Here is a 13748-nt window from a genome sequence, read left to right on the forward strand (position 1 = left end):
TGTATTAGCCTCAGCTAAGAAAGTTTACAAAATTCGTCTGCAAACAGGGCATGTGGTAGTACTTTTACAGCTTGTCCAAAGGTACCATTTATAAAAAGGTACTGTTTATAAATCAATAAAGACACTTTTTGTGGCTGAGCTAGTTGGCATTTTCCAATCTTACAACTATACTTCTTTCTTGGTGAACTAACTCCTGCCTGTAGCCTGACCATGGATTTCTGTCAAGTTCATAGGTAAGTTTTTTATTTTTTATTTCCCAAGGAAATCACATAATCTGAGACACTCAGGTTTAAATGGATATTACAAATCATATACTCACCCCTCATCAACACCTATCTGACATTTAAAAATTCCTTTTTCAGCATACAAAACATCAAGAAAGATAACTCAAATACAATAGTATTAATATAGAAGTAAAAATATTTTGGATCTTTCTTATTGATGTATATTTAAATTAGAGTGATAATAAATTATAATTAAATTAGAATAATTATACAGTTCAAATTTGCATCCAAAATTTTCTGCACTTTATATTACAACTTAAGAATGTTCAAATGATATTACATAATTTTTAAAAAATATGTCTGTAAAAAATACACATTAATCGAAGAGATGCACTATATTTTAATTATCCATTTCTCCACTGTTGAACATTCCATGTCATTTCTAAATTATCCACAGCTCTTAATAATTGTACAAAAGATAATTGTGAATATTATTTTTTCTTCTTTAAAAATATTTTCCAATTGTGTATATTCCTGGAAAGAGTATTGTTAAGTCAAAGAAAAATGAAAAAGTAATTTCTATTTCTTCACAGTTACTTCTAAAACACTTATTAATGACATCTAACTCTTACTTCATGTACACTACACCCTTTTCTGATCTGCTGGGGGATCCCACTGCAGAATAAGGAAATGAAATGCAGCTGCAGCACTTTGTTTCCACAAGTAAAACATTTTAATCTTGGTTAATTAAAAAAATAAAACTCTTTACCCATTTATCATTGAAAAGACATTTGTACAATACATTTTATTATATTTATGTTTTCTCTTGTCTTTTCTTTGGGAAATTTATGTTTGCCAAATTTCTCATTCTATTACTAATGTGGTATCCTATAACCAGGAATGATGGATGATGGCTGCTGTGGGAAGATGGGAGAAGAAGCCATAAGAATGCATGTTTCAGAAACACAAGGAGTGGGAAGGTCATTCCTATTATGGATGGATGCCCTGCTGCTCTTTGGTAATGAAATTTCATGCATTAAGTGTGTGTAACAGGGAAACTCTTCATGACATTGTGTGAAAAATATATATATTAATGTACACAGTAAGTGTCTAGTAAATGTTTACAGAATGAGTGAACATGTAGTAGGTACTTACCATAAGTAAAATAGTTTATGTGTTGGTGTTTTTGTATACATGTATATATGTGCAATACGTTATCTCTCTATTTTACCTAGCAATCTTTTTCTTTCTTTTCTACTAATAAAACTTTTATTTTTTGAACTTTGAAAATAAGGATTTCCTTTGCTTGAACAATGCTTGTGTACTGAACACACATGCAAGAGCTTTTCTATCTACAGATGCTATAAATTTACTGAATATGATTATGTTAAATTGTATGTGGAACAGAATTTTGAAAAAAATTAAAAAGAAATCAAATAATGAACACACTAATTATCTTGAAAATAAAATGACCCAGAACATACTATTTCCTAGAGGCAATTAAATATATTCATACTTACCTCATATAGTGTGTCAAAAACTATTAAAGTGGAGTGCAGCTTCCTTCCAAATATTTATTTATGTTTTTCATGGAGTAGAGAATAATGATAAACACAGCAGGAGAAAAAGAGCACTTGGATCCCTCCTAGGTTTATGGTCTGGGGAAGCAGACACATTCTTCCCTATGGCAAATGGCAATTCACAAAGCATTTACTCATTACCTAAGAGATTACAGACACTGCAGACACCAGGCCAGGTTCCATGGTAAGTGAGGACACAGCTGAATAGCTTATGTGTTCTGGTTGGAGCCAGGTAGAGTGTGTCATCAGTGAAACATACATTCCCTTAAACTCTCTGCTTGTGATACATGCGTGTTGATGATGTCTTTCTTTCCACAGTTAGAGCTGACAGTTAAAATCTAAACTTTCATGGAAGAGGGAATAATTCTGACCTCTTTGAGGCAAGTCTAAACTTACAAGATACATCTCAGAATTATAATTTGTAACCTCACATACAAAGAGGAGGGCTCTGAGGCATCGGACGCAGAGATGACTTTGAAGAGTAACATGGAATTGGAGCCAAAATGAGAATCCAAACCTGAAGTACACAGCCCAGTGTTTTCTCAGTAAGTTACACATCAAATATAGCCCTATAGATGTTTTACGTGTTACAGGTACTAGGTGTTTGAAGAGATGAAAAACATCATGGAGAAAATAAGAAAGAATGGAAACAAATACTGTGGCAAAAATGCCAAGGACATGCTCCACAATTACAGTGACTGAACTATTATTTTCTAAGAAATTTAGACTGCCATCCTTTCGTGATTAATTGGTATCATTCTTTAAATATTTGTACATAATTGAGGCCTCAGGAAGGTGTAAGTTCCTAAATGGAGCTCCTCAAATATTCCAACAATGTGACTGAATTTGTTCTCTTGGGACTCACACAGAACCCACACTTGCAGAAAATACTTTTTGTTGTCTTTTTGTTCATTTACTTATTTACCATGCTGGCCAATCTGCTCATTGTCATTACCATCTCCCTCAGCCCCACACTTTCTGCTCCCATGTACTTCTTTCTCACTCAGTTGTCCTTAATAGATGCCTCCTTGAGCTCTATCACCACCTCCAAATTGAACATTGACCTGCTGTACAACAAGAGGACCATCTCCTGGGGTGACTGTCTGGCTCAGCTCTTTTTGGAGCACTTCCTGGGAGGATCTGAGATCATCCTCCTCACTGTCATGGCCTATGACTGCTATGTGGCCATCTGCAAGCCTCTGCACTACACAACCATCATGCGACAGGGGCTCTGCCAGCTCCTGGTGGTGGCGGCCTGGATTGGGGGAATCCTACATGGCACTATACAGATTCTTTTCATGATGGACTTGACCTTCTGTGGTCCCAATGTCATTGACCACTTCATGTGTGATTTCTTCTCATTGTTGCAACTTGTCTGCAGCGACACCTACAGGCTTGCAATGGTGGTGGCAGCTAACAGTGGGGGCATGTGCTTGCTCATTTTTTTCATGCTTCTCATCTCCTACATAGTCATCCTGAGCTCCCTGAAATCCCATGGTTCTGAAGGACAATGCAAAGCCCTCCCTACATGTGGCTCCCACTTTATAGTAGTGGTACTGTTTTTTGGTCCCTGTATATTCAGCTACACACGTCCTGTGATCATTTACCCCATGGATAGTTTAGTGGCTGTGGTCTTTACAGTCCTCACTCCCATGTTAAATCCTATCATTTACACAGTGAGAAACACAGAGGTGAAAAAAGCCATGAGGAGTTTACTGAAGAAGAGACTAACTTAGGCTGTTCACTGTGCCAAGACAGTGATTATTTATATACATAGGGAGGATTATAATTGTTGTAAAGAGAAAAAGAAACCTAGGAAATTTTGTACAGCATTGATGAAAAACAAAAACAAAAAAACAAACAAAAAGAAAACCCACAAACTAATATGTGTTGGTTATTTTATCTTGGCTAGGCACTTTTTTAGGCATTTTGATAAGTATAATGTACTTTGCCAAGGTTTCAATGTTCATGTTCATAGATTCAGAATAAGCAATGGAAAGAACATGTATTAATCCCAGTTTGATAATTGTAGAACAAATTTTTCTCCATAGTCTTACTTCTACTTTACCAAATTCTTCATATATGTTACTTGGAAGAAATTGGCTTTACTATAGGACCTTGATCTCAGGCTTTTTTTTTTTTTTTTTTTGCTTAGCCTGTGTTAAAGCAAATGAGGGATAGAAATCCTTAGGTAGATGCATGGGGAAGGGACAGTTGAGTGAGGGAATAACAGCTGAATTTTTTTTGGACTATAAATTTATGAAAAGCAAAATGAGGGACACCCACAAAAGGAGGAAAACATATTTCACAATCTATCTCTAATTCTATTCCTAACAGAGAAAAATAAAGCAGAAATTTTGAAATTAATCTTAATTAGCTCTTTTGTCTTAATTATCTCTAAGGCTTACATTTTTTCTTAAATGTAAAGGAAATCTTTTTGTTTTCCATGCCAAGTCTTAAGGAACAATTTGAAACTAGTGTAAGCATCTTTTGCAAATCTCAACAGGAAGCATATGGTTAGGTTCCAAATCTATTGCTCTGGAGGTCTACTACATGTATTTACATCAAATTAATAGTTCATTACCTATCAGGCATATTCACCTCAGTTGACTTATCCATGTACTAAACTAGTGGTTCCATTATCTTTATCCACATTTTACAGAGAAGCAAATCGAAGCCAAGAGAGGTTTACTAATTTACTTGACTCACATCACACATGCTTCCCCCATAAATGTGGCAGGAATTATTACACTGGAATGCAGCTCCCTTTCAAAAGTTTTAGCTACAAACCTCTAACCTAGGTCATTAAACTTCACTCTTTCTTTCAAATGAAACATGACTGTCTGTGGCATGTTTCGGTGCATAGATAATAAAATTATCTGTAGTCTTAATGATTCACTTTGTCCTTGGAGTAGATGGTGTCAAACTTGTTGTAGCTTTGTCTCACATGTAGCATTATATTTCAGCAGCACAAGTTTATGAATTTTTTGAACATTCAGGTTATGCCACTTCACTTTTACAGAAGAACAGCAGTAGTATTGTAATGGTAACCTATAATGGAAAAGAATTTCAAATAGAATATACATATACATATATATACACACATATATATGTATAACTGAAACAATTTGCTGTATACTTGAAACTAACACAGCATTGTAAATTAACTGTACTTCAATTAAAAAATTAAATAAAACTCACTAATATTAGTATGATAATGGATTTTTTCTATTAAAATAAATATTCATTTTGGATTTTTTTTTCATTAGTGAAAACAAGTACTAATGTTGGTCTTCAAAAAGCCAAGTGGCCAAGGTGAACTTTCAGAAAGTAGGGGATACCTCCAATGCTCCTCTATGCATGTGAAAAATACCACATCATCCTACATTATTAATAACTTTTCCTAAATATAAGCTTCTCTGAGTACAACTCTCCAATTCATGTTATTTCTCACAAATGTCACTTTCTCAAACTCAATGATGAACTGGAGCTCTTTCTTCCATAATTTGAACCTACTGTAATGTCTGAAGATGGTGCTGGGGAGACTATGTTTACTAAGTTGTGCATGGCTATCTCAGTTCATTGGAAACAGAACATTTTAACACAAATTCTAAGCCTTGAAGATGATATAATCAGCACTTAATCTATTTAAACGGTGAAGTTTGAAACTGCTGGAAGGAATTAAACCTTTCAACGAAATCTGTTAGAGAGGAGATGAGTGTAATCCAGGGGTAGGGATGGGAAAAGTCTTAAGTAAATGTGGTTTCTACTCTAAGACCAAGCCTAGGATTTGAAGAGGGAAACTTAGGCCAACGGCTGTGATTTAGGTGCTATACCAGGGGCTCAGTGGAGGGGTGAGAATATTAATGAGACACAAATTATAAGCTGTCAACAGGAAGCTTGGAAAGTGTTAGAATTGAAGATGTAAGGGTAGGCTGTATGACATTCTCAGTCGATAAAGTTTTGATAGATTGCATGTTTAAAGCTCCTTTAGATTCTCCTTTGCAGTCACCATCAAGAATCTCTCCTGAGAACCAACTGCCATATGACTATTTTGATTCATAAAATGCAAAACAAAATAAACAAACAAAGCAAAAACAAACAAACAAAACAAACCAAAAAACATATAGGGCATAAGTATGTATCTCCTAACAATCAATGAGATATAATGTTTGGATTTGTTGTATAAGGATATTTAGGTTTAATTGAAACTTTTAATTCAGTTAAAATATTAGGCATTAAGTGAGGGAATTGAGCTCACTATTGTTGAAGGCCAACTATGAATGATACAGTTTAACAGATTCTTTACATACTTATACTCTCTTATGTTAGGCTGATGTATTAGTAAATAAATTTTTTCTTCATTTACTAAAGAGGAAAATGAAACTCGATAAAGTTGAGCAAGAACATGGAGTCTTTTGGAGTCGGATTCCTCTACTCATGAGCATAGCTCCTTGAAGAGTTAATAGGTTACTATGTCCAAAGGGCTTTTCACATTGTGGTGCCATAGTGCTAACATTTATATTGGAAAAAAATGGCTCCATGATCAATTTGCTTTAGGAAATTTTGACTAACATCCCCAAATTACTATTCTGTGTCTGCAGTGAGCCAGGGAGTTATAGGAGCTGGGGATACAAAGTGGAATAGTAAAGAAAAAAAGGGGTTGTTTTTATGTGGAACTAAGATTCCAGTGGGGAATGTATGGATCGTAAGCATGTAAAGAAATAAATGAAAAAAATAATATTGTTAGTAATGGGTAAGATGAAAATCATTTTTTAAGAGTGTGATACAGGTAAGAAGAATTGGATACAGATTTGTGTAGTTGTCTGCAGCACAGCTAGACTTTCAGTTTGGTCTGAGTTTAAACAACCACATTATGCCCCCCCCCTTTTTTAATATAAAATTAGTTTATTTAAAAATGTGTATATGGAAAGGGGGCAATATCTCTTACCACTAAGTAAAAGTAATTTCTTAGGGAATGAACATTTCTTATTTTTTAATATATATAATGCACAGATATACATAAAGCACACAAATAGGTAGTATATTTGTTGTATTACCATTTTAGAGGGGAAGGTGACTAAGGGACAGAATGTCTAAGAAAGAATCTTTAAGGGGCCATAATGAAATAAAAGATTGAGGAATACTGTCCTAACTTATGTCTAAACCATTAGGTAAGACCATGGAGTAACTTTAGAATGTTAGTAAAGGTCATCTAAACACAGAGGTAGGACCATCACCTGTGAGGACCATATTCAGTAAGTTTGAGAGGCTCTTCATTATCAGTAAACTTTCCAGAGTAGAAAAACAGTGACGGTTATATCTTCAAATATTTCTAAACTGAAAACAACTCTTTGGGGAATACTAATTGTTATTCAGTGAGAAATAATCTAGTTCTTAAGTTTTTGGCTGAGGAACATTTTAAAATCCTTTAAAATGTCAATTTTCCTGAGGCTAGATGTGACACAGTGGTAATAATCACCTTGAAATATGTAAATAGCACAAGATTAGGGGCAAAATAAGTCACCCCTGAAAAACTGGAAAGGAGGTTAGTTCGGGGCTAGTGCTAGCCATCTGGTGGGTGGATCCAAGGTCTGTTATGGGCTCAAGGTGTCCAAAGGTAGCCAGGCTGATGTCCTGTGGGTGGGGTATGTCCTTGCTCAGCTAGCTGCTGGGCCTGGGATTTCTCAAGATTGGTGCCATCTAGCTGGTGAGTGGGGCTGAGTCCCACCACTGAAATGCTAGAGAGAGGATTCCAGTACGGTGCTTGCCAGGACCATGTCCTTGTCATGGGATGGGTAACCAAAATGTTTACTACAAGTATCTATGTCCCCAAGGGAGTCCCAGTTTACTCCTACCTCTCTGGAGGCTCTGTACAGTATCATTAACTTGTCTGACTCAGGCTCCTTTCAGATTTCTATTTCTTCTTTGTGTGTGATTTTATGTGTGAACTATAAGGAGTCTCTATTTTCCACAGCCCCTTGGCTCACTAAGAAAGAATCCCCATTGTATTTCAAAGTTCTATAATTTAGGAGGGTTTACTTTACAAATATAGAAACTCTGAGCTGAGGAGCACTATGCAGGGCTCAGACCCACATTCTCCTTTGGGAGAATCTCTGCAACTGGATTACCCTCCCCCAGGTGTGCTGCCAATGTGACATATGAGACTTAACTCTACATTGTATACCCCATTCCTATCTATCTTTGTGTGTTTCCTGCAATATGTTTTTACTAATAGAGAATCTGCTAGTTTTCAGGTTGTTCTCATCAACAGTGGCTTCACAAAGAGTCTTAATTTTAGTGTTTCCATGGGAGGACACTTCAGGGACTTTCTACTCCACAATCATGGCCACTTCACCATGTGTGTTTGTCTTTATACGAATACCACATGCTTTGGATTACCATAACTTAATAGTATGTTTTAGAATCAAGAAGAGTGATTGTTTTTGCTGTTTGGAATCACTTGAAATTTCATATGAATTTTTGGATGGATTTTTCTATCTCTGAAAAAAAATTTTTTTTGGAATTTTCATTGAGATTGTATTGAATCTGTAGATCACTTTAGGTAGCCTTGACATCTGCATAATATGAAATATTTTAGCTCATGAATGTCCTGCTTGTGTGTCTTCTCTAATATCTTTCTACATTTTGGAGTATTCAGTGCACAAGCCTTTTGCATCCTTGCTTAAATTTACTCAAGCATTTTATTCTTATCAATGCTGTTGTAAATGAAATTGCTTTCTTAATTTCATCTTTGTGCTGTTCATTCATAGAGTAGAAATTCAACATCCATTAATGGTAAAAAATAACAATAAAAAATAAACTCTCATCAAATTGGCAGAAGAAGTAACTTACCTCAACATAGTTAAGGCCATAGATGACAGACCCACAGATCACATCATACTCAACATTGAAAGGTTGAAAGCTTTTCCCATAGCAGGATCTTTTTTGACTCACCTCCTAGAGTAATGGAAATAAAAACAAAAATAAACAAATGGGACCTAATGAAACTGAAATGCTTTTGGACAGCAAAGGAAACTATAAGCAAGTTGAAAAGACAACCCCCATAATGGGAGAAAATATTTGCAAAAGAATCAGCAGACAAAGGATTAATCTCCAGAGTATATAAACAGCTCATGCAGGTCAAAATTAAAAAACAAACAAACAAACAAACAAACAACCCAATCCAAAAATGGGCAGAAGACCTAAATAGGCATTTCTCCGAAGAAGACATAGAGATGGCCAAGAGGTACATGAAAAGCTGCTCAAAATCGCTAATTATTAGAGAAAAGCCAATCAAAACTACAACGAGGTATCACCTCATACCAGTTAGAATGGGCATCATCAAAAAATCCACAAACAGTAAATGCTGGAGAGGGTGTGGAGAAAAGGGAACCCCCTTGCATTGTTGGTGGGAATGTAAATTGATACAGCCACTATGGAAAACAGTATGGAAGTTCCTTGAAAAACTAAAAATGAAATTAATACATGACCCAGCAATCCTGCTACTGGGCATATACTCAGAGAAAACTATAATTCAAAAAGACACATGCACCCCACTGTTCATTGCAGCACTATTTACAATAGCCAGGTCATGGAAGCAGCCTAAATGCCCATCGACAGATGAATGCATGAAGAAGATGGGGTACATATATACAATGGAATATTACTCAGCTTTGGGTAGTATAGTCATTTTCACAATGTTGATCTTTCAATCCAAGAACATGATATATCTCTCCATCTGTATGTATCATCTTTGATTTATTTCCTTAGTGTCTTATAGTTTTCTGAGTACAGGTCTTTTACCTCCTTAGTTAGGTTTATTCCTAGGTATTTTATTCTTTTTGTTGCAGTGGTAAATGGGATTGTTTCCTTAATTTCTCTCTCTGATCTTTCATTGTTAGCATATAGAGAAATGCAAGAGATTTTTGTGTGTTAATTTTGTATCCTGAAACTTTACCAAATTCATTGATTAGCTCAAGTAGTTTTCTGGTGGCATCTTTAGGATTTTCTACGTATAGTGTCATGTCATCTGCAAACAGTGACAATTTTACTTCTTTTCCAATTTGGAATCCTTTCATTTCTTTTTTTTCGTTGATTGCTGTGGCATGGACTTCCAAATAAATTATTTTAAAAGAAGTCAAACTTAGACTCCAATTCTAGCTTTATCATTTAAAAATGTGTGACCTTAGGTAAGCTAATGAGATGTTCTGAGCTTTAGTTCTTTCAAATAAAAAATGGGGATTTCCATTCTTGTAACTGTAATTGTTAAAATTGATTCATTAAACTGTGAATGCATGACTGAAATCCACTGTGGGAGTTTTCAGCAGTAGACAGATATAATCAGAACAAGATTGAAAGAGAAACACTTGGGCCGCTTCAGGAGAACTGGCTATTAAAGGCCAGAATAGAAGTGGCATACACAGCAGGGGGCTGCTGCAGTGGCCAGGAAGAAAATAGGGTATAGAAGGATCAAATTTGTGATGTGTTTTGAAAATAGAGACAACAGGATTTGCTAAAGGTATGTACAAGTCATAAGAGATCAGTAAGGCTGTGAAGAACACTGTGAGAGTTATTGTATGAGCAATGACGTTGAAGGTGGTATCATTTAATAAGATGGGGAACACCTTTTGTTTTGTGGAAAATTATAAATGTTGTGTTTTATATACTAAATTGATATCCAACTGCAGATGTCCAAAACTGGAGAGACTACATACAAGAATTAGAAAATAAGAGTAGAGTTCAGGTCTGAAGACACAGCATTGAATGATGTCAGAATTTTCAGGCCAGGAAAGGAGAGCATCCAAATAAAGACCCTCAGAAAGAAGTCTCACTGAGTTCTGAGACAATCCATGCCAGTGACCGTCTGTTCATAGTTTGTGTCTGTGCCTTATTGGACACAAACTGATATCCCATACACATTGTTTCAATTGAATGAATAAAGAAAAAGATTTACTCATAATGCATTTAAAATTTCCCCCCATCATTTTGTAGGTAAACTGCTTCTAATGTCAACTCAGCTCCTGTCCAGCTAGATGGAGCCAAGGAAAAATGTAACATAATTCATCCTCTTGTGCCTCACACAGAATCCAAAGGGGCAGAAAATTATTTTTGTTGTGTTCTTGCTTTTCAATATTTTCACCCTAGTGGGCAACATGCTCATTGTCATGAGTATAACTGTAAGCCCTTGAACTTGCCAATATACTTTTTTTTCTTGTTAGCTAATAATCTAATTTACTCCTCTTCTGTTTTCCCCAGATTGATTTCAGACTTGATCTTTGGGCAAAATATCATATCTTGTGAATTTTGCATGACCTGCTCTTTACAGGGAACTTTTGGTGAATCAGAGATTGCCCTTCTGTTGGTAAACCCTTGCATTATTTGGTTATCATGAGACAAAGGGTGTGTGTTATGCTGCTGGTGGTGTCCTGTGTTGGATGAAACTGGCTTTTCCACTGGACCTTGATCTTAGAAATTGTTCTAATTTTGTTTAGCCTGTGGTAAAACAAATAAGGGATAGAAATGCTTAGGTAGATAAGTTGGGGAAGGACAGTTGAGTGAAGGAATAACAGCTGATTTTTTTTTCTGCACAATGACTTTGCCAAAAGCAAAACCAGTGACACTCACAAAAAGGAGGGTAGATTAATTCCCAATTTATGTCTAATTATTTCCGTGAAACAAAAAATAAAGGAGAAATTTTGAAATTACTTTTAATTTGCTCTATTTTCTTAAATATTCCTATGGCTCACATTTTTTGTTGAATAATCAGAAATGTTTTCATTTTTTAAACCAAGACTTGAGGAACCATTTGAAACAAGGGTAAGCATCCTTTAGAAATCTCAGCAAAAAAGGCCAATGGTTAGGTTCCAACGCTATCCCTCTGTAGGTGTGACACATATATTTACATTAAAGTAACACTTTATTCTCTATCAGGCATATTCACTTCAGTTCATTTTTCCACATACTAAACTGGTATTTGTATTATTAGTATCCTAATTTCCAGAGAAGCAATTTGAAGCCAAATGAGGTTTACTAATTTTCTGAACTCACATCATACTTGTTTACCCCATAAAGTGCATTGGGAACTATTCCACTGGAATGCAACTTCCTTTCAAAAGTTTCACCTAGAAACGTCCAATCCAGGCCTTGAACATGCAGTATTACTTCCTTTCAAATGAGACATGGTTGCCTGTGGTATGTTCAGGTCTATAGATAAGAAAATTATCTGCATTCTTCATGATTTCATTTTTCCTTCAAGAAGATGATGTCAAATATTTTTAGACTTGCCTCACATGTAGCACGATAGGATTCAGAGGTACAAGTTTGTTCCTTGTTTGAAAGTTCAAGTTATGCCTCTTAACTTTTACAAAAGAGCTACATGAGTATGGTAAAGGTAACCAATAATGGAAAAGAATCTGAAAGGAGCATATATATGTATATGTATACATATATATGGGTAACTAAATCTCTTTGCTGTACACTTGAAACTAACACAGTATTGTGAATTAACTGTATATCAATAAAAAATGGAAAAATATTTTAAAACTCACTAACATTTGTATGATAATAGATTTTGCTTTTTGTTTTTTAGGTTTTTTGTTTGTTTTCTATTGTGAAAACAAAAATCCTCTTTGGATTTCTTCCCATTAGTGAAAACAAGTACTAATGTTGAATGTAATAAAAGAGGAGTGGCTAAGGAAAACTTTCAGAAAGTGGGGGATACTTGCAATGCTCCTCTATGCATATGAAAAATCCCAGGTCATTCTACTTTATTAATAACTCTTCATAAGTCTAAGCTTCCCTGACTGCAGCACTCCAAAGCATATATTACTTTTCACAGATGTCACTTTCTCAAACTGCATGATCATCTGCAGCTATTTTGTCCATAATTTGAACATTCAGTAACTTCTGGGCATGGTATTGGGATGACTGTGTTTACTAAGTTGTGCATGGCTGTCTCTAATTAATTAAAAACAGAACTTTTACGTGTAAAGTCTAGGCCTAGAAGATTATACAATTGGCACTTACTCTATTTAAATGGTCATTTGAAATTGTTGATGAGAATTAAACCTTTCAACACAATCTAAACTAAATGATATGTGGTCATTTTGTCTCATGATTGTTAGAGAGGAGATGAGTGGAATCCAGGGGTACAGATGGGTAAAGTCTTGAGTAAATGAGTTTTCTACTGGAAGACCAAAGAGAGGATTTGAAGAGGGAATCTAAGGCCAGTGATTGTGTCTTAGGGGCTGTACCAGGGGTTCAGTGGAGGGGTGAGAAGTCTAATGAGGCACGAATTAGGAATTGTCAACAGAAAACTTGGAAGGTGTGAGAACTAAATGAGGAAGCATAGGCTGCATGGCACCCTCAGTGGATAGAGTCTTGCTGGTTTGTGAGCAAGTTTAAAGCTCCTCTAGATGCTCCTTTGCACTCATCATCAAGAATCTCTCCTGAGGACCAACTGCATTGTGCCTATATTTGATTGATTAAAATGTATATATTTGTAGTAAGTGTATTTCTCCTAAAAATCAATGAGATAGAATGTTTGGATCTGTTGTATGAGGATACTTCAGTTTAATCTCCAATTTTACTTTGCTGAAAATATTAGGCATTAATTGAGGGAAGTGAGCTCACCATAGTAGAAGCCAACTAGGAGGCATACATTTTGATGGATTCTTGACATACTTTAACTCTCTTATTGTAGGATCAAGTATTAGTAGATACATTTTTTTTTCTCCATGTTATACAAAAATAAAATGAGACAATAAAGTTAAGCAAGACCAGGAAGTCTTTTAGCGTCAACTTTCTGTACTCTTTCCCACTTCATAATACTCCTTGTTGTCATGATGTGAAAATAGCAAAACACAGATCTGATCATTGGCCACATTGTGAAGTTGTCACTGAGGCGTTCTCCACTTTTTTTTTAGGGGGGGCATTTTCTTCC

The 13748-nt window shown here is 35.5% G+C and overlaps 1 protein-coding gene across 1 annotated transcript; it reads left to right on the forward strand.

Moving 5' to 3' along the window:
- Window positions 1-2613: 2613 nt before the first annotated feature.
- On the forward strand, window positions 2614-3540 carry LOC130848604 (olfactory receptor 4C12-like). The gene has a single exon (XM_057727047.1). The coding sequence runs from the start codon at window positions 2614-2616 to the stop codon at window positions 3538-3540; it is 927 nt and encodes a 308-aa protein (XP_057583030.1).
- The last annotated feature ends 10208 nt before the right edge of the window (window positions 3541-13748 follow it).

The sequence above is a fragment of the Hippopotamus amphibius genome, chromosome 3, assembly GCF_030028045.1.
Source record: "Hippopotamus amphibius kiboko isolate mHipAmp2 chromosome 3, mHipAmp2.hap2, whole genome shotgun sequence".
Lineage (NCBI taxonomy): Eukaryota > Metazoa > Chordata > Mammalia > Artiodactyla > Hippopotamidae > Hippopotamus > Hippopotamus amphibius.